Source organism: Sardina pilchardus, chromosome 19, assembly GCF_963854185.1.
Source record: "Sardina pilchardus chromosome 19, fSarPil1.1, whole genome shotgun sequence".
Taxonomy (NCBI): domain Eukaryota; kingdom Metazoa; phylum Chordata; class Actinopteri; order Clupeiformes; family Clupeidae; genus Sardina; species Sardina pilchardus.
The window spans coordinates 10197273-10218339 of record NC_085012.1 but is presented as its reverse complement, the minus strand read 5'-3'; the positions used below and the strand labels follow the sequence as shown (position 1 = coordinate 10218339).

Genomic DNA, 21067 nt, shown 5'->3' with positions numbered 1-21067 from the left:
ACAGATTGCTTTTCAAATCACCTTCAAGAGAACGAATGTCAGATATTGAAAACCATATTCAGTTAGTGTGTATTCATCATGCTGATTAAAAGATATGTTGTCAAATGTAGTCATAGTTGACCTATGCTGACCTCTGTTTGACACTGAATTCATGCCAGCTAAAAACTCCACGGAAAAAGAAACACATACATTTCTCTGCGTGGGTTTTTCTCAAAACAACCTCCATTTTAGGAAGAAAGTCAGTTATAAACTTCAGAGGACTATATTTCCGTCTCGCACCCCCGGGTAGATAAGATACTGGTCTGTGATGGCAGTCTTAAGCTGACAGCTACTGCTGCAGGCAGGTGAGTAATCTTTCCTCAACCACATTGTCATACACATCAACACAGGTCTCAGGACTTATCTGACCACTAAGGGTCAACTGACCAGGTGTAAGCTGAATACCAAGGCTTGTGTGACATTTTCTGCATTGTATGTGCATGAAGTCTCTTACGTATTGATGAATGGGTTAGCAGGCATTTACACAGTCTGCATGACCGGTGCAAACCAGACATGGCTCATGCTTTCAATGGAGATCAAGATATTCTGTATATGAGTAATACATGCAGTGTGACATGGCGAAGGTTTTGGGATGCAACACAGGACAGGAAATGATGTCGTCACATGATGATGCACACTGCCCCAAAGGCCTTCTAAGGGTTGCACAATATCACTGAGTTTTGCAATACGAAAATCATAAACTCAACCCCCTCATAAAGAACAAAATCATTGTTTCAATTTACAATGACGACTTGATATATGCCTACATGATATTGCGCTTAAATGTTTAAGTTTTTAGAAATATGCCCTGTTGTTCCCTGAATAGTTGGATCAAGTCCAGGGATGGTTAGATTTGTCAGCTTAATGTGTTCATCTGTTGTCCTGCTGCATCTATTTCTTGTTATCTCCAAGGCTTGCTTGCTCACAGTGGCATGGCCTACCAATCACGGCTGACAGTTTGAATAGAGTGCTCTTATTCAAGTGAATTTCAGCATAGAGGGCAGGCTTGTAGGTTATTTATTTAGCAGTCCATTGCATTTTGGGGGGGGGGGGGGGGGGGGGGGGGTGCTAAGAGAGCCAAATGTGAGCACACAGGAATTTCAAGAGTAGGCCTATAATGAGAAATGTTTCTAATGGTAAAGTCACCCAATGGGTTATATCTATTCTACTGGCCAAAACAGTCCAAAGTTTAAGTACTTTGCTTTAGACCTACTTATGTAGATACAGTCCAGGACATTTAAAGACATTCCAGTGACCTCACACTTGAGCAGTATTTATTTTCGGGGTTTAAGTGTTACATGTGGCTACTGAACTGAAGCTGGAAACTAAAGTGCAACTTTGACAGTTGCTCAGGGCAGAAGTGATAGCATTGCAACTTCAGTTCAGGCAGGAAGGGTGTGTGAGCCTTCAGTGGTTTCCTTTCTGCTTGTATCTGATGTGCAGAACCAGTAGTGGCTGACATGGGGCACACCCTTGTTGGTTTTAGTGGTAATTTGATGCCTCAAGTTGTATTATGAACATGACGGTTTAAGGCACCATAAGTTATTCTTAAAGTGCCTTAGATATAGTATCATGCAGAGAATTGAAGGCAATCTTTGATGAGCTACACATTCTGAAAATACCCTCAGTAGTTATCTTTAATCATCACCATGGCATGTGTTCTAGCCTCATCTGTCTCAACCGGTGCGCGCGTTAGCCTGTGCTGAAATGGCTCGTGACCAAATTGGAATGTGGTTGCCTTTAAAAACGACGTGTTTTTTAAGCCATCGCTCTGCAGAAGTTTAATGATCTTGGCAGAGGACTGCATGTGACATGGTTTCCGTTGCCTGCTTCCGCAAATATTCAGCGCTCATAACGGCACATGAAAAACAGTTGCATTTCAGATGCAACTGGCCATCGGTGTGGACGCGTTGCCTGTGGTTATGACGCGGAGTCGACCTGCTCGTGCCGCTGCAGAGGAAGATGCGAGCCCGTCCGTTAGCGTAAGTGGACGCTTCACCGAACACCATCACTGCCGCCCACATGAAACTTCAACTCGAATGCTGCTGCTGCTGAGTGTAGGTTAGGCTACGGCTCAGAGGTAAACCGCTAGATGCGTTTGGGACTGCATTGAAGATTACGCTGTGTTGCATTGGAGCATTGGAGTTCGCTACTTTGTCTATTAATCGATTTAATAGAAGGCCCAATGCAAAAAAATACTAATTTGTATTTTTTTTTTTTTTGTAATAAACTAGCCTTATATCCAATGTGTTGAAAAGTTTACCCTTCAAAGGCATCCGTGATTTAGCCAAACATTGGTTAGGTGCACATCTGCATGCACGACTTTGCTTTTTATTATCATCATTTTTAGCTGGGGCAATAGACATGGCTATAGGCCTATATAGCCTACCTTATCTGAAAGCAATGATTAACAAATGTAGAATGCAGGGACGAATGCACCTCCTATGGGATGGATTCAGATTCATTGATAGCCCTATGTGAATAGTGCTTGGGGGGAGAGCCTTCTCAGCAGGGACTACGTACGCAGCTGGCTTTAGGTGATATGCCCACTCTTCTGATTTGTAACATCATTCAGTTTGGGGCTGCTGGTCATCATCTCAAAGGAATAATAAAAAAAAAGAAAATGTTTACAACAGTAGCCTATGATGTCCATGAAAAGGTGGATTATATTACAGCGTGGATTTACTTTTTTTCGGCTATTTATTTATTTGTTTAGCAATTCATTTCGGCTACTTAGGCCTGTTTATACTATCTCCAATCTATTATGAAGTAGGCCTGTGCTATTTTATGAAATACACAGGCTGACTCCATCACTAGGCTGATGATTCCAGTTTGTTGTTGTGAAAGAGGTGAGCAAAGGAGGTGGAACAGACCTCTTACGTGTGTGTGTTATATGTGTTGCAGACTGAGATGTAGGCGACTGATTTCAATTCAGTGAATATGACAAGATGCCTGTCCTCAGTCTGTTTCCCACCCTGTTGGGCCTTACTTTGGGTTACCTGATGATGACTGCATTCGGCCATCCACCTGTATCAGCTTGCAAATTGGTAAGTGATGAATCAATTCAATTGTTATGGTCCCATACAATAGGCAGTAGGCATACAGTAGGCTTATGAATGTGCTCATGAAGCACTGAAATTTCAGTTGAGTAATTTCATTACTGCAGACCTGAGTTTTACAGCACAGTGATCTTATCACAAATCTATTGGCTATACTCATGATGAATGTCATCTGAAATTCTTATTCTCTTTTATTCTATGGAAATACATTATAGTCAATATTATTATTATAACATTAAAGTATAAATGTTGTGTTTTGGGGGGCAATGTAAGTGAACCTAGTAGGTGAGTGGTGAGTCTGTCGAGGTGCACGTTATACCATAGCAAAAAAAAAAAACAGAAATGTTTTTATTCCTGTGTGATATTGTTAGGAATCACATTTATTCACAGACATGAGAGAAAGTTGAATTCATTAAAAAAAACATCACTAAGCTAGACTTAACTGGGAGCACACTGAGGACGGCGCAAAGCTGACATGCGTCTTTGCAATAAACACGTTTGTATTCAAAGTGCGGCCTTTTTTCTTCTTTGATGTAACATAAGTTTGGCCAAGCACTCTAAAAAAAGACACAAGAGACTGAGTGAAACACTCGATTTATTTTAGACTTCACTGTGCCCACTCGCCTTGAACTTCTAAAATCAGCTACTACATTAACTGATTTGAACTTCATAAACATATTCGACTTCAGAACTCAGAACGGAACAAACGGCACATGAAGATTTCACAATATTGATTTTTCAATTTGTTTAAAAGTTTATCTCTAATCTGAACTTTCTGAGGTGAAATGAATGGACATACAATTATTTTTTATATATAATTTTCAGTTCGATATTTTCTTGTTGTGATTGAATTGCTTGACTGAATTGATTGATTAAGTTTTATATACTGTGTATATGTTAAAATGAGTAGTTTGTGCTGATGTGATTTTGATACTTAAGGCTAATTATTCATTATAGTGTATATCTATCATTATGATTATACTGTGCACATAAAAACAAATCTAATGGAATTTGCTATTTGTTTATTAAATAAGATAAATCAACCTTAATTGTAATTTGTATTTATGACACTGAAGTTTTGTTCTCATTCGATCACAAAATCTCATGATGATGAGATCTCCATCACTAAAGACGTTCTCAAGACCTGATAGAATATTCCCCTTTCGAAGGTGGTCATTTTCACCTTTGTTTCAAGATGTGTTGTAGGCATAATTCATATTTGTCTCCTCCATACCATTTTGTCTTTCAGACACAGAGGATGGCTCTATGTGATGCCCAACAGTTGGCTTCTGTGCCCAGAGATCTGCCAGAGAACACTGAGGACCTCTCCCTGAACAACAATCACATCGAGGGACTAGAAAATGGCTGCCTCTCAAGATACCGCCAGCTACGATCCCTCAGCTGTGCAAACAATCGCTTAAAAACAGTGGGGTCAAATGTATTCAGGGACTTACTCCATTTAGAGAGCCTTAATTTAGCAGATAATTCACTTCATTATGGTGATGGCCAGACAGGACAGTCCCTGCGCTTTTTATCCCGTCTGAAGGTTTTAGACCTGTCAAGTAACCACATCACTGAGGACATGGCCTCTGAGCTGCTGCAGAATCTGACCTCTCTGGAACGCCTGTCTCTGTCCAGGAATCTTCTGTCCAGGCTGGATGACTCCATTTTCAGCAACCTTCACCAGCTTAAGGAGCTCAACCTTGAGAGGAACCAACTGTATGAGATTGATGGGGCTTTTGATAACCTAAACAATCTCCAAAGACTCAACCTAGCCTTCAACCTTCTCCCCTGCCTTGTCCAGTTTGAGATGACCCAGTTGCTTGTGTTGAATGCCAGCCACAACAACATAGAGTGGTTCATCACCAACCAGGACTTGAAAGAAACATTTCAGTTGGAGACTTTAGATCTGTCTGACAACAAGCTCTTATTTTTCCCTTTTCTGCCAGTGAGCAGCCAGCTCCGCAATCTTCTGCTTTCCCAAAACAAGATCAGCTTTTATCACCATCTGGCTAACATGAGCAGAACCAACTGGACCAGCAATGTCGTCTTTTACAACATCCGAGGGAATGCAAGCAACGTCACGGCCGAGCTATGGGATGAGACTCTGCATGGTGACATCTCCTCGCTGGAGCTGCTCGACCTGAGTGGAAACCTCATCGCCAACTTCCCTCTGGGCTTCCTTCGGCAAATGCCCCACTTGTATCAGCTCAAACTGAGAACAAACTGCATGGAGTCCCTCAATGTCTCCACTGGGGAACTGCCGGCCACCTTGCACGAGCTGGACGTCAGCAACAACAGGGTGACCGCGCTTCACACTGGACAGCGGGCAGTCAGTGACCTCAACAATCTCACCCATCTCAACCTGAGCCTAAATGACATCCAGAGACTCCCACCCAAGCTCCTCTCCAGTCTGCCTCGCCTGAGCACAGCAGACCTCAGCTACAACACAATAGGGATATGTGACCAGAATGAGGTCACAAATGCTAGCTACACAGACTGTCTTGTCTGGAGGAAAATTGGTTCGCTGAGACAGCTTCACCTGGCAGGCTGCAACATAGTGGACCTACCGCCCTCTGCATTCGAGGGTTCTCCTCTTGTCCATCTGGAACTCTCAAACAATGTTGGCCTCCACTTGAAGCCAGATTCGTTAGCAGGGCTGGACAGAACTCTCCAGCACCTTGGGCTGGGGAATACAGGCCTGTTGAACTTTGACTTTTCCCCATTCCTCCACTTGAGATCTCTCAACCTCTCAAAAAACTCCATTACCCAGCTGCCCCAGTCTTTAATGGAGTTGGACCTAAAGCTCTTGGACTTGAGTGGCAACAACCTCACCACCATACCCTCTGAACAGGCCAGCAGGCTGGCCCAGACACTAGAATCTGTGTTTGTCAATGGAAACCGTTTTAACTGCTGTCACTTGAACTGGTACAGGACATTTGAAAAACTTGTTAATATTGTTGACCTAGCAGAGGTCAGATGTTTTGACCAAACACACATGACACAGAATGTAGTTCATTTTGACAGACACAAATGTGCTAACAACAGTGAGGAGTCCATTTGGTGGTACATCCTGTTGTTGTCATCGGTGATTGTCATTTTCTTAAGCATCACTGGTTTGATTTTCCTCACCCTCAAGCCCAGAGTGTTACCCAACGCCATAAAGAAGAAATGCTGGAAAGCAACATCCTACTAATGTGCGCACACACACACACACACACACACACACACGCACGGACAAACACACACACACACATGCGCACACACACCAAAGTCATGTGTATGTCATCAGACATGTTTGCAACAAAATAGATTGAAAGAAGTACAGTCAAAGAGCTTCATGTTCTTCATCAATGTAAATGATTTTCTGCTAAAAATGTCACTACGTCTTACCTATATTGGTACTCGATGCCTGTCATAAATCTGATATTAAAATCATTCTATTAATGACTTGTTTTACCACTTGAAGTGAGTGAAGTGAAGTGACTTGAAGTTGTAGATGTTAGTAAGTACTAAAGCAGTAATAACATGGTACTGTCTTCAGTCAGAGTAGACTCAAATAGGAAAGAATCACACATTTCACGATCAACAGATTTGATCAATAATGAGTGATACGATGATAAAAAAAATAGCTTTGATCAATAGGTTGTTGTCATCTAATTTTCATTCTCTTTGGAAAACTGAAAGAAAAGAAAAGAAAAGAAAAGAAAAGAAAAGAAAAGAAATAACAAAAGGGTGTGATCAGATAGTCATTCACCACATTTTCACCAGCTGTGAGGGTGTGCCCTGTGTTCTCATGGTCGAAAACTGAGTGTGGTTCAGTTTTGGTGTCACGGGAGTAGGCTGAGAGCGTGTGGTCGTGCCGAGTGCATCTTGTGGCTTGCTGGTCGGTGTGCACGTACCGTGTGTGAATGCGTGTGAGTTTTGAGTTTGCTGAGGCCCTGTGTGATGCAGAACGTGTTGCTAAAAGTAGGAGAGGAAACTTGAAATTTCCTGTTTTCGCTGAGATGTGCAGCAACTGCCCAGTTTTGAATCTGCAAACGGTGTGGGGGGGGTTGAAGTTAGTATCCCCAGCATGTGCTGCAGGGAATAAAGCCGGCCTCGGTGGTTGACCAAAGAGGACATTTTACTGACTACATTCCACTGTCTCACATTGTTATCCTGTTAGACTCTTTAAGTGTTCTATTTTCTCATTTCTCGAAAGTGTCAAAGTCCCTTGTGGCATGTGTTCACGAGTTGAGGAGGCTGATTGCCTACTACGCTTTACTCAAAATAATCTCTTTAACCTCCCACGACAGACAAGGACCATCAGCTGTATGTTCCACCCTATACTGTACCGTTGGTAGTGACCTGGGTTTCAGTGGTGCGCCACATTAAATTATCCAGTGTGGCCACAGCAAATGTCCACAGAGACCGATGTGAGAGTACCATGTCAATCACCCAGCGCCTTTAGTGAAAAGTGTGACTTATGCTTCCGTGTCCCTTTCTCTCTTGCGCGCGCGCTCTCGCTCTCTCTCTCTCTCTCTCTGTGTGTCTCAAACGGTCTCGCTTAAAAGAGTCTGATGTGTGTTGGTGGGGGGATGGGAGGATGAAGGGGAGTAGGGGTGAAAAGGTAAGCAGCAGATGTGTTGGCCACACTCCCAGAAGTTGATGCCAAGCGCTTGGAGGTCTTTGTGAATGTCTTCCCTACGACAAGTGCCGTGTGTGCAGGCTAACCCAGAGTGTAACCAGAATACCACTGTGGTGATGCTCTGGGTCATGGTGGTTTGAACAGAGCAAGAGACACACTCACACACAAAGAGAGAGAGAGGGAGGGAGGGAGAGAGCGAAAGAGAAACTAGGAGCTTTGCGTTGAGGTGTAGGCCAGGCCTCAGTCACAGCTGTCATCTGATCGTAAGATCATTAAGGCATTCAGCAACAATAATCAGTCATCAGGTCTTAAAGAGCTCTCATTTTAGCACCTCATCAGTTTTGTGGATTGTGTGACTTAGGTGGTTTTAAGTCTAATAATAATCTTTATTTACAGAGCGCTTTTCTAAACAAAGTTACCAAGTGCTTTACAAGAATAAACAACAAAAAAGAAATGTCTACAAACAAGACAGAGACCATCAACATTGGCAAGAATAAAGGAAATGTATACTTTAAAATAATAACAAAAAGTAGATGCAAGGAAAAACAAGACAAAACAAAAGTCAAACTTAAACTCTTATTTAAGCTTTGTGGCATAAGTCAGTTTTATGGAGAGATTTAAAAGATGTCACAGAATCAGCAAACCTTATTTGTTTAGAAAGTGCCCCAAAGCCCCAAAACTAGCCCCAAATTCCAGAGCTTTGGGGCTAGCACAGAAAAATATCTGCCCCCTTTAGTTGCAAGCTCGGGACTTGAGTGAGACATGAGAAAAGGCTGTGATCGTATAGATAATACGTGAGATTTTTTCCTCATGATCAGCAGAAAAAATTCTGACATTGAGCAAGAGAAAGATGTCAACTCCCATTTAGTGTATGTCAAAAAAAAAAAAAAAAATAGCACATCTAGAGATAATTTACGGTCACACGCTCAGAAAGAGGAAATGCACTTCTCTATCTTGCCAGAGAAAATTACGAAGAGAGCTGTGGTTGGTTTGCTGTTGGCCTGTGAAATTTGCTTCAGTACAGCAAGTTATCTTTATCTGAACCGATGCCTTTGACATCTTATTTTTGAAAGTGGGAATGAAGTTTCAATAACTTCTGATATGTATTCATATGATATCCATGTACATTTATAGGCTTACCCTATGTACGTTGTTCATCTTGATACTTAACAGCACCCTCCTTTACTCTCAGACTGATTATTTATCTCCACACATTACCACAGATATCCTGTTTATCAGAGGGCTGATGTTTGGGTCTTCACCTGTGATGTTTCCACTAAGAATCAAAGCCCACAGGTCAAGGAAGTGTGATATGATCACGAGAAGGAGTACGAGGGGTGGGGGCCGGCAATGGTACAAGCAGATGGCAGCCGGTGGCTCTGTTCCGCTTAGGCCTGTGCACGTGGGAGGGAGCCGTTCACTTAATGTGGCCCTGCACGTCCCTTCTTCAGCATGAGGGGGGTTGGGTAACGGGCAGCTGGAGAGTGCTTGCTCCAGCAAACAGGAAGCTCTTGGCCCCCACGCAGCTGCACTTCCTCTTAACCCTCTCAAGACTAAACACGTTATGCTCTCAAAAGACCCCCCCCCCCCCCCCCCCGCACACATAGCCTACACTAAACATCCTCTGATATTACGCAGCGTGATCATTCACATATAGTTGAGTGATCATTTCCAATTCAGATAATGAGTTCAATTCCCATATATTACACTCACTTATGTTCCAAAACAATCATATACTGAATCACAATGTGACAGACCACTGATTTTTATTTTCCTGACCACCATGGGTTAAACCACATTTGTAGTGAATGTACGATGCTACAAATAACATTTGTAGTAAAACAAAAATATTTTTATAATGTAAAATAATGTTCCTGAGACGCATTGCATATGTTTGTGGATTTGTTTCAAACAGGCTTCATTTCCATGTTTGCAAGCTGTCCTTTTCATTTTTGTCTACTTCAGTTATTACTCATGTTCTCACCTGAAACTTTATTCCAGGGCCATGGTGACATCTGAAATTAAATTACTTCCACAAATCGTGTCTTTATTTTTAGCTATGTGTGGGTTTGGTAAAAGCTGAACTAGCTACTTAAAAAGATAGTATGAGAGAGGAAAAATGCGTTGAAGTAACCGAGAGTTTATATTTAGATGACCTGATGATCTATTCTTTAACATGAAATGGTAAAAACTTCCTTGATCAGTGTGGTCTGACCTCTACTGGACAGTTGTTTCACAACACCCTATGGACATACAGGATGGCAGTATATAGGTGCCTCTCATTTAGAGTTTATACGTCCTCCCTCGCTCCTCGATCCTCACTGATGTACATAAAGAATGATGGGGCGGCAACAATGATAGTCTATCCCTTCGTCTATCTTTCTTTATGTAGATCAGTGAGGATCGAGGCCCGAAGAGCGAGGGAGGACGTATAAACTCTAAATGAGAGGCACCCTATGTCAATTCCAAAAGTAGGCCCTACCCACACACTGTTGCTGCTGCTCTCGGAGTGATTTATTGGCACAACGTTTCGTCGGTGACACCTGACGAAGACCATCTTTGGTCAAAACGTTGTGCCAATAAATCAATCAGGGAGCAGCAGCAACAGTTTGCGGGTACTTTTTCTATTTTGCGGTTTCCACTTTACCTTGCACCTGTAAAAGTTGGATGTGCATGCATTCTCTGCAACTTTAGCATTATGTCATTTTCACAGTGTAATGTATCTAACAAATATCTGTGAAATAGTCAAGTATCAAAATGTGTCATACAAATTCACATACACAATACACGAGTAAAAGGCTATACCACAAGGGTCTTTAATACATAATGCTTACATTCTTTACAACAATCTATGAAAACAACTTAACAAAAGACAAAAGAGGCCATTAACAATGGATAACCTGTTTTCTTCAGCTGTTATATAATTAAGATAATAAACCAACGAATCTCTGAACAGTTCTCTGGATATAGAGTGGAAGAGTATGGGGAGGATACGATGTAGGAAAAGTTAGTTAACTGAGGGTTAAGACCACGGCTTTTGTTTAATTAAACTGTCTGTAAGGAACCCCGGTGCTATACGCACACTTAAGGCAGAAGGATACGTTAAGGCACTTCCTGTTCACTTCCTGTGTGTTCATGAGCATTAGCTACACCCTACGGACGACGGAACCTGAGAGGAGGGGGTGATGGGGGCAGGGTGGCCTACTGGGGTGGAGTGTGCTTCTTGTCATTAAGGTCAATGGTGAAAAGTTGGTCCATATTTTTTTTTTGTCTTTTGAAAAAGAAGAAAACGTCTTCTTTAATTTCATTATGCCTAACTTGAAATGGCAGGAACAAAGAGTTCTGGTGCAGTTAAGGCATTTAAATCCAGAGGTTCAAGTGTTGTAATTTATGTAAGACCTCAAGCCTATCTGGCAATACCAAAGGCACGGAGCTGAAGCTATGGAGCCCTAAATGTAATTGATGACCTGCTGTCTCTACTCCTTAATCTTAAGGAATTCAGAGAAGGCTCTCGTTCAAGATACTGATATGGTCAACCCTGGAAAAGAGGTTCCTCTGGGAGGAACACACAGCTCTTTCTCAGTCTCTTTCTCTCAGAGGCACAGACTTCTAAAAAGCAGTCCCACTTACACTAAGACTTCTCAGAATGAAAAGAAACAGAAATAAAAATCAATCTCAATCTTTCAGTCTTTCTTTACATTCAAGTGCTCACGTGTTATCTCTCTCGCAAAAAAAAAAGAAAACTATCATAGTTAAAACATACAACACCCCCCTTCCCTGCATTTCACAGCCCCTTAATGAAGCAGGGGGGCAAGTAGCAGTCAATCACACCTAAATCACTATTCCAAAAACCAACACGTCATCTGCATAAATGATTTGTAAACACTTTTGGGGTGTTGAATAGGGTGTGGGGTCAGGGGGGTGGGGTGGGGCGGGGCTCTGAGATGTTTGGTGGGACGGACCCAGTTCAAGCTCCCAGTGTGGTGGCTAGAGGCAGCAGAGGTGTCCCTCAACCAGATGGCACAAAACAGACAAAAAAGCACCTCTAAAAAGCATAGTTGCATACAAGTTATTATTATCATTAATTATTATTATAAATATGAGATTGGGGCTGGATTACGCTTGGCTGTGCTGTGGCTGGCCATCAGGGACCCTAGTTCAGCAGCTCCAGGTAAGTGATTGGCACTTTTCCCTTCTGGTTACCGCGCTCACCCATCAACCAATCAGGATCCATCCCTGGGACACTGCTCACCATAATCACCTGAAAGATAAGATAAACATTCACGTGTGGATGGTGGACTTTGCAAGGTATTCAGTCAGTACAACAGCTCTATGAACAAAAGTACTCTGGATCCATGCCTCTGAAGTTCTTGTCAGTTACTACTTTGAAAATGTATCTGTGATGGAGCTGGACTTTCTGCATATAATCCAGACAATGATACTTTACAGCGGAATAAGTTTATATAATGCATTTTGGGGCCAACATTTCTCCATTTGTTTCCATATGAAGTTTTAAGCTTATGCCATTTGTATCTCCTCCATCTTATGTCACCTGTGGCTCACACGGTAGCAACCATCTGCTAGGGGTGTAAAACCCACTAGCACCTATCTGCTGTGTGTGGCGGGCCTGTCACCCACCTCGTCTGCCAGCAGGGAGAGCTCACTGCTGCCGGCGGCGTCGTAGTCGTAGAGAACGCGGGCCTTGCGGCTGCCGCTGCAGCTGCGCAGCTCGTTGAAGGCGGACGAGCTGCGGCCGGCGGGCAAAGAGGACGACAGCGGGAGGGTGGGCACCGACACGCTGGCACCCCCGGTCACCGACGACTGGTTGTTGTTAGAGGCGAATGTGGAGGGGAAGCTGGAGAAGGACAGGGAGGCGACGGTGAGTGACAAACTAAGCTGAGGTAAGGTGGGGGGGTATACCCTCATCATTTAGAAGACCACAATCTATTATCCGCTTCTGGGTATCTTCTCTCTTAGTAGGTAACCCCAGTAATTTCCTGTGCATTAGCCACATTGTGTAAAAACCTCAAGACACGAGACAAGATTCGACATCAGCGCTGCTACAAATAAAGAGTACATCTATACGTGTGTATTCATTTCACTTTCACTACAACGTTACATGACCCCTCTGCAACTCATACATACATTAACCCAAAAGAGTTTGTTTTTTTTTTAATCTTTTTTTAAATTGTCCAGTCGCAATATTATAACAGTGTGAGACTTGCTGTAGGCTACACAGCAGAAATGTAATTACTGATTATAGAATTCAAACCATTCTTTTTACGACTACTAATAACACATATCAGCAATTGCTGCATTTAAGTGCCTGGTAGTCATTGGCTACCATTCATTCGTAACTAGTAACGAGATTTCATGACTCACGGAAGCGTGTCTTATACTGAAGGGATGCTATACTCATCACACCTATAGCATCACACAAACTGAAACAAAATATTCTGAGAGTTGGCAGGAAACTTCAGTTGTATGAAACCTTGGCGGTTACTAACAGTCTAGATCCAACTGATGTGAACTAACAGAGTGCATGTACAAATACTAAATGACTTAGCATAACAAAGGCTACATGCGGCCAGGCCAAAGGGAACTGTGTTGAGTAATGTACCTTCCAAGTTGTTTCTGCAGGTCAACCATGTACTGGTAACACTGTGCATAGTACGTGGTCTGAGCCTCCACAAAGTCGTTCAAGCAGCGCAGATGATGTGCCTATTGGGAGAAGACCAAATGTATGTGAAACTCCATAGGGGGGAGGGGCGTCCCCTGGTGTCTAGCAGTCGGGTTGCTGAGATTAGGGATAGCAAGGTAAGCGTGCTTCTGGATCCTTACATGAGTGCTGCTGATTCCCTCGAGGAGGAGCCTGGTGATCTCCGCCTGTCGGTCAAACTCACTCTGAGTCATCCTCAAGTCCTGCTCTGCCTGAAAGACAGAGAGAACAGGGAGAGAGGGAGAGAGAGAGAGAAAGATGGAGGGAGAGGGGGTGGGATAGAGAGAGAGAGAGAGAGAGAGAGAGAGAGAGAGAGAGAGAGAGAGAGAGAGAGAGAGATGGGGGATGGGAGATAGTCAGAAATCAGAAGGCCCAAAACTCATGACACTCATAATGGGAAAATGTCCTGTCACATGAGACCCATTAGCCCTGTGCACTGTACGATGGATAACTCAAACAACACCACGGACATGAAGTGAGGGAGGAGAGAACGCCACAATCCATATGACACATTACAATTACAATTGGTCAGTGAAGCAGTTACCAGTATATCCACATCAGAGGTACAGTAACCTACTGAGCCTATGAACAACACTCCCTCTATCCTTCAGCACTGCGTTAGCAGCACACTGATAACTGTAACTGCCCGGCCAGAAGAACGCAGGAAGGAGCTTGTAAACGCTGGCCGGGGGCAGGGGGCAGCTGGTGTGCCGCACAATGGTAGGGACAGCCGTCCGGTTCCTTCCAGCTTTTCACTATTGTTCTGGAGCCGGGGGGCGAGCGCCACTAAAGAGGGGGCCTGAGGGTCGGCCTGTGGCTGTGGCTGTGGCTGCGGCGCAGAGCTGAGCTCATGCTACAGGCTACGGCTAACTGCCAAGAGGCACAGGCCCTCCCAGCAAAGGCCAATAGCATTCCTCTTACCTTGGTCACTTCCTCTGCCCACATCTGCTCAGCGTTTGAAACCAGTGTGAGAGAGGGAGGGAGAGAGAGAGAGAGAGAGAGAGATAGAGAAAGAAAGAGAGCAAAAGAGAGAGACAGGGAGAGAGAGAGAGAGAGAGAGAGGGAGGGAGGGAGACAGAGATTAGAGCAGCAGTTGTTGACACTGACTGCCAGGAAAAAGCCACCCATGGACACCAACATGTGCACCACTGTTACTTTACCACAGCACCACACACATACATAGAACTCATAACTTGCTATGCAAAGACAGACACACAGCTCTATCACACCAACTACTAATACACCACATGTTCACCAATACACACACACCAACTGCCTTCTCCTGCTGCGCAGGATCTGAAAGTTCTCCAACAAGTGGAAAATGCCGACATAATGGCGGACATATGATCCAGTAATAATGAAGACCTAAAATGTGCTCTACACAAGCTTAGGGGATGGCAGACAGATTCATGTGATAATGTTATTTGCCAGGAGGTCCAATTATGGGTAAAAATGTCTTTGGCATTTACTAAAAAACATGCCGAGCAGCACAGAAATCAGACACGTACTGCTTTGCCTCAGTAGCACTGCACTTCTATATATGACCTTTAAAAATGTTCAGAAAAATTCTGATGAGTACTGTTTTTTTCTCCTTCTTCTTGCAAAATGCCTACTTCTCTTTTTCACCCAGTGGAACAAAGGGTGGCGCACAATTTTGTAATGTCACGGGGTATGTTGGGCAAACAACATTAAACCTCTAAAAAGGCTTTGAGGCAGAACAAAAAATGGTTCTTGATAACCATCACCCTACAACTCAAGGTTATACATTGGAGGAGGGTGTTTTCCTTGTTCCCTGTGAAACAGGGACAGAAAAATAAATTAATCCGTCTGCATGAGTAGGCAGCCCCTGTGGTCAAAATGCCTCTAAGACCATTTGAAGCAAGACAAACCTTCTCCCATTTGACATGAAGGAAGTCCACCATGTAACCGAAATTGGCTGAATAGCCAACATCCCCTGGTGGAAGACTAAAGCCATGGGACTGAAGAGAGAAAGGGAGAGAAAGAGAAAGGGAAAGAGATAGGAGAACAGAGGAAGACAGAGCTGGACAGAAAACCCGACAATGCCACATCAAACTAGAACTACACAAAAAGAGACAAAAACAGCAGCATCTTCGGGAAGATCCCAACCGACTTCATGCTGCCTGTCAAGCAGAGCAGTGGTTTGGGGTCTTGTGGCTTGTGACATCAGCAGAACGTGACCCAAATTACAGGCATCAGAAAATGGCTTTCACTCCTTCCTGATTACGGGAGAGTTCCTGTGGGCTGCCGCTGGCTCTTGTTTTTTTTCACGGCTTCACGGACATCATCACTCACCACGGCTCTGGCGTCTGCCATCCGGGCCTTCTTTAGCCTCGTCTTGGCTGCGTCCAGATCCAACCGCTTATTCTGCAGCAGCTTGCGCTCTTTCTGAAGATAAACAAGGTTAAACAAACAAAGGCGTTAGGGCTCACACCTGTCTACATTAAACAATGACAAGATCATGAAACTGTCTACATTAAACAATGACAAGATCACTTATCTACAGTGTCACAGGGAATTCTGTCTGGTGACTGCATAACTGCATTACTGCTCTGGTCAGAGAAAATTAATAAATTAAATAAAAAACATTAAGTGTGGTCTTGGGATTTAAGTTTAGATGAAATTAAGGCCATGCTGTTCTTAAGCTTTGGAGGCACACGGTATTCCAAATTTTAATAAAATAAACCCATTTCAAACACCGTCTCTTGATAAGCAAAAAAGTTAAAGATCACCGCTCATCTGTGTGAGGTGAAGGATTTAGAATAAACTTGTCATTTTAAAGAAGAATACGCACACTTCAAGTCTTCGTGCAAAAAAATGTTTTTAAACTTCACTGAATGCAAGCTTTCGGTCGTTAGACCTTCATCAGGCAGAGTCACAAACACCGTCTCTTAAAAGGTGTAGTAGTTTTCTCCCCTATGTGTACTTGGCCTAAATAAGTACTAAATAAACCTTTCTGTTGTTTTCCAGCAATGAGCTGTAAGATTGGCATAATTTATTCAGAACTACACATTGATATGATTTTAACTCAGAGAGCAAAGACCAGTTGCTCACCAAGATAGTCTTAAAATCGCCCTCAAGGAAATTCCGAAAAGGTGTCAGGAAGTTGATTGCAGAGCTTTGGATAAACTCTTTCTCAGCTCCACCAATCTGTTTCTCTGTCTCTCCACATTTAATCAATGCGTTGCCTATAGTAACAAGACCCAGGCAACAAAACAAAGTCACAACATTGAACACAGAATTAAAAAAAAAAATAATAATAAAAAACATCTTGTAGTATTCTTCTGACTTAAACAACTGGCTCTGTGAAATACAAGGGCTTAAAGCAAGGATGACGTCTGTGCTTAAAGTTATCAGAAATGCTAAAGGCCATTACATATGTATATATATATATATATATATATATATATATATATATATATATATAATGATCAGTTTTCAAATCTTAAGCATGTGCCTGAATGCCAAAACAGGACCTTAGAAACTTGAAGTCCTGGAAATGTAGGACCGTATACATTTGCTGCTGCTTCAAATACTGTACATACTGTATGCTCATCCAAAATGTGCTACAGTGTTTTAATGATTACCGTAGGCTGTTCCTGGTCCAAACTCATTCCCAGAATCAATCATGGACTGGCCGAGCAGCTCATGGTTGTTCACCCGAGTTGGTAGTTTTTTCTCAAGTTTCTCATAAAAGAATTCCTCTATCCTCACATCTGTAGGGAGTAGTTGGACAGACAGAAACAAACTAAATTAGGTGAAATACAGGAGTCATACACTACATAGACAAAAAGCATTGGGAGACCTGCCATTATACCCACAGGCACTTCAATGACATCACATGTTAAATCCATAGGTATTCATTTGTTGGGGGATTTGAAGGGGGGTTATATGACCAGGGCTGCGTGAAACGGAAAACTCTGAACTGAATGACAGAACATATAACAGTATCCACTTCTTCTATTAAGACACAAAACATATTTTTCAAAGGATCCTGAATTTTCAATTCAGAAGTTTCTATTACAAATCAGCACCCCTCAATGAAGCTAAGGAAAAGATGTCATCTACTGTACAACTTAAACGCCACCACATTCTGCAAACTCCTTTCTTGTTTCTTCAAAAGGAAAACAACACACAGATGGGAGGCTGCAGTTTGTGAAATGATAATGAATTCTCTTACGACTGGACAAACAAATAGTAGGCAGGTGTCAGAGATGCTTTTGTGTGTAGATCAGCTGTTCCTAGCAGCATGCTAGATGGGCCCCCAGTTGCTGTCTCAGAGTGCAGCCATGTGACGACTCTGTGTGAGTTTTAGGCAGCTGTGTCCACTGCTGCTTAGGACATTGGAAGTAGGCTGTTTTTTTTGCTGAACTCTTCTGTGCTGAATTATAGATAAATCTCAAATGTATAAATATCAATTAACAATTCTATTGATAGGCAATATGGAGTTATTTGTGGGCCTCTACTGGAATACTGATCGATGTCATAAGAAATAAAATCCCTTTGAAATACTGTATCACACAGTGCTGCAAATTCATTGTCAGAGTGATCTTCCACTGGGTTAGAAATTCATGCCTGGTCATTTCAAGGGTAGGACCTATATGGAGGATGTAAGGGTTTCTTACACCAAAGTGTTTTAGAGGCATGTTCATCATCTGATAACAAATGCACATTGCATGTAATGTTTAGCATATTGACTTCCAGTACAGTGTGAAACATTTTACTTGGATTTGGCTGTAGTAGGACTTCAGTTTGCTTCATTATCCGTTCTGTCCAGTGCTTGGTGCATTCTGCTCTGCCCAGAAGGTTCTCCAAATGCGCGTCCAACTCTGTTTTCTCTGCCTGTCCAAATTTTTCTTCGGTAAACTGTAGGTGGGGTGACACAGACGATAGGCACTTTAGAGTGAATCTTTGGTGCTGTAGCTGTAGCATATAGAGTAGCCAGTCACAGCTATCATTTTTGCAAAGTTCGTCTAACAGTAACGTTAACTGAACATATCTATCCTAAATACTTAGCTACAGGGGTGTGAGTATTGATATCAGAAAACTTTGATATTTAATTTGGCAGTAATGTTGCCTTCCTATGTTTATGCTGCACATAAAAAGCGATTCATTGACATGGTCAGATAAACCACGTTAGGTAAATCCAAAGTCTTTTTAAAGCAGTGTCTCTGGTAAATCAATATATTTAGTCTACCTAACAGTAGTAGCAGAGGAGAATGGCTAAAAGGGGCTCTGGTAGCAGATAGTAAACTAGCGGAAAGCTAAACCGCTAGCTACTCTACACAGCTTTCTGGCTGAGCTAACTAGCTGGCTACGAACTTATGCTAGTTAGTTGGAGTTAGAGGTAGTTAGTTGTTCAGCTTGAAAAGTTTGTTTACACATTCAAATTCATATAGAGAGCCTGTAAGCCTTTAATGTTGCCGCAAATGAATCATGTATTAAATCAAACAGGTGTGTTTTGTCAAGGATACCAGTAACATTAGCCTGCACCAACTACCATTAGGCTAACGTTACAATCACAGCTTGCTCATTGAAACCGGATGTGCTGAGTTTGCTATCCCAGGACTTTTTGTCAAGGCTATCGTTAGCCTTTTGGTGCTAAAAACAACTGTTAAATGCAATCAACCCATGCTTCGAAGCTTGATTCGATGTCGTATTTAGCAATTTGAGAAACAAATCAACAGAAATTGCATATGTGATACTAATGTAGCATGATAGCTAACTAGCTAGCAAACGAACGTTAGCGAATAATTTCATGACAGGAACTTTTATAACTTGTAAATTAGCTAACACATTAGCAAAGTTGTCGAACACTTCCTTAAAGTGAAAGGCCATGATGGAGTTATTCTCAGTCCTGCCATAATTACAGTAAAATATGTCGGTCACACCCGACTTGATAGGAAAGCATCAGTAACACTTTAACCAGTACAGTTCCAAGAGACCGTCGATTTGCGTTTATTTACCTGAACTGCGCGACTGAGGAAAGTACCGGCGTCCGCTGCAAATCTTTTGACGTTAAAATCCATTATTTCTTGTTTTGAAAGTCAGCTATCAGCCGAAAACTTGTCCATACAAGGTCAGGGATACAATGACATTAGAATTTACGTATGATACAGAGTAATATTTTATTTTTATTAAGAGTGGACAGGACAATCCCTCCCACAATCGCTTCACTGTATGTGGGATTACAGTTGTTTGGTACGTCGGTAGCAGAAGGGAGGAGGGCCTGACTCAAACTGCATTTGAGGGAAGTGCGTATTTTTCGTTAGGCTGTCTGAGGTCTTTGACTTGCCACGAAGACAGTTTCAGCCTCCTGCAGGTCAAGAGAAAGACAATATTAGTATAGCATAAGTTATGCTAAAAAGTAAACCGTCGTTGTTTCTACATTAGCCTACAATGTAGGACAACATTTCTATATTTCATATTAGCCTGAAAATAATAAGTGTAATGGACGTTTTATTCCCCTAATAGGAGTGTGATATGCTGCTGCAGATTGATAAACCTAATATAAACTGTAGATCTTTATTTATTTATTTATTTATTTTTAAGTGATTAATTAAATCGTGCAGTCTTGCCTATTTTTTGAGTTGTTAATGTCATCTAGCCTATGAGATCCCTTTAGGTTAAATCAGTTTACTTGACTCTGGCATGATCATAGGCCAGGGCATCCACTAGTTTTGGCTTGATGTAGGCCTAGTGCCCTCCAAAAGTATTGGAACACATGCTTAAAGTTAAATATAAAATCATCTTTTGGAAATTGATCTTAATGCCTTAAATGAAACAGTGAGGAAATATTCAACCTTTAAGGACATCAATTTTCTTTGTGAATGAATAATGTATTGTAAATAAATACATGTTTTCCTTAAAATACAGGGGTCTTAAGTATTGGAACGCCCATGTTAAATTCCCATAGAGGATTTTTATTTTTATTTTTAAAGGCCAGTTATTTCATGGATCCAGGAAACACCCTGATAAAGTCCCCTTGGCCTTTGGAATTAAAATAACCCCACATCAACAATACTCTTCACCATACTAAGAGGCATGCTTTGGCATGCTTTATGTCAGTTATTAGCTGTTAGCTAATCAGCTGGTTTCATTCTCATTGAGCTCAATGCAATTCAAACCAGCTAATTATTCAATCTAATTAATTTCCAAAAGATGATTTTATATTTAACTTTAGGCATTTGTTCCAATACTTTTGGAGGGCACTGTATAATATGGTAGGTGGAGTTCATTATTTGTTTTACAAATAAATAAGGGATTAATTTTGCCAAGACGAAGGAATCACCCTTGACCTTGTGGCACAGCAGTAGTTGTTTGGTAGGCTACTCAAAAAAATAAATAAATAAAGTGTAGGCCTACTTTTTGTTCACCGTATACAAAGCCTACATTATCGTTATCATGGCCAATTGACCTTATGGAAAAGCATCCTAAATGTCAGCCTAGAAATCTAGACGCCCCTAGCGGCAGCAAGGCTAGTGAGTTCCCAGACCCTATCTGGATGTGGGTCTGGCTCATCAGGCTAATGTAGCCTACATCCACTGCACCTATAAACCTACAACACCCACTCAATGAGTCAAATAATGAGGATGATCTACT

General features: G+C 42.1%; 2 protein-coding genes across 3 annotated transcripts; one reads left to right on the top strand and one right to left on the bottom strand.

Annotated features, from left to right (window-relative positions):
* Positions 1–1868: 1868 nt before the first annotated feature.
* nrros (negative regulator of reactive oxygen species) lies at positions 1869–6560 on the top strand. Of its 2 annotated transcripts, none has more exons than XM_062521617.1 (3): positions 1869–2021; positions 2944–3086; positions 4348–6560. In XM_062521617.1, the coding sequence occupies exons 2-3, from the start codon at positions 2988–2990 to the stop codon at positions 6292–6294; spliced, it is 2046 nt and encodes a 681-aa protein (XP_062377601.1). In that variant the 5' UTR covers positions 1869–2021; positions 2944–2987; the 3' UTR covers positions 6295–6560. The 2 variants fall into 2 exon arrangements, with proteins under 2 accessions (XP_062377601.1, XP_062377602.1); XM_062521618.1 differs by having other exon boundaries at positions 1985–2119.
* Positions 6561–10520: 3960 nt separating this feature from the next.
* Positions 10521–19678, bottom strand: sh3glb1a (SH3-domain GRB2-like endophilin B1a). The gene is made up of 9 exons (XM_062520965.1): positions 19432–19678; positions 18190–18331; positions 17053–17181; positions 16520–16653; positions 15761–15853; positions 13570–13659; positions 13349–13449; positions 12367–12583; positions 10521–11989 (listed from the first exon to the last, which is right to left on the bottom strand). The coding sequence occupies exons 1-9, from the start codon at positions 19492–19494 to the stop codon at positions 11882–11884; spliced, it is 1077 nt and encodes a 358-aa protein (XP_062376949.1). The 5' UTR covers positions 19495–19678; the 3' UTR covers positions 10521–11881.
* Positions 19679–21067: the final 1389 nt, after the last annotated feature.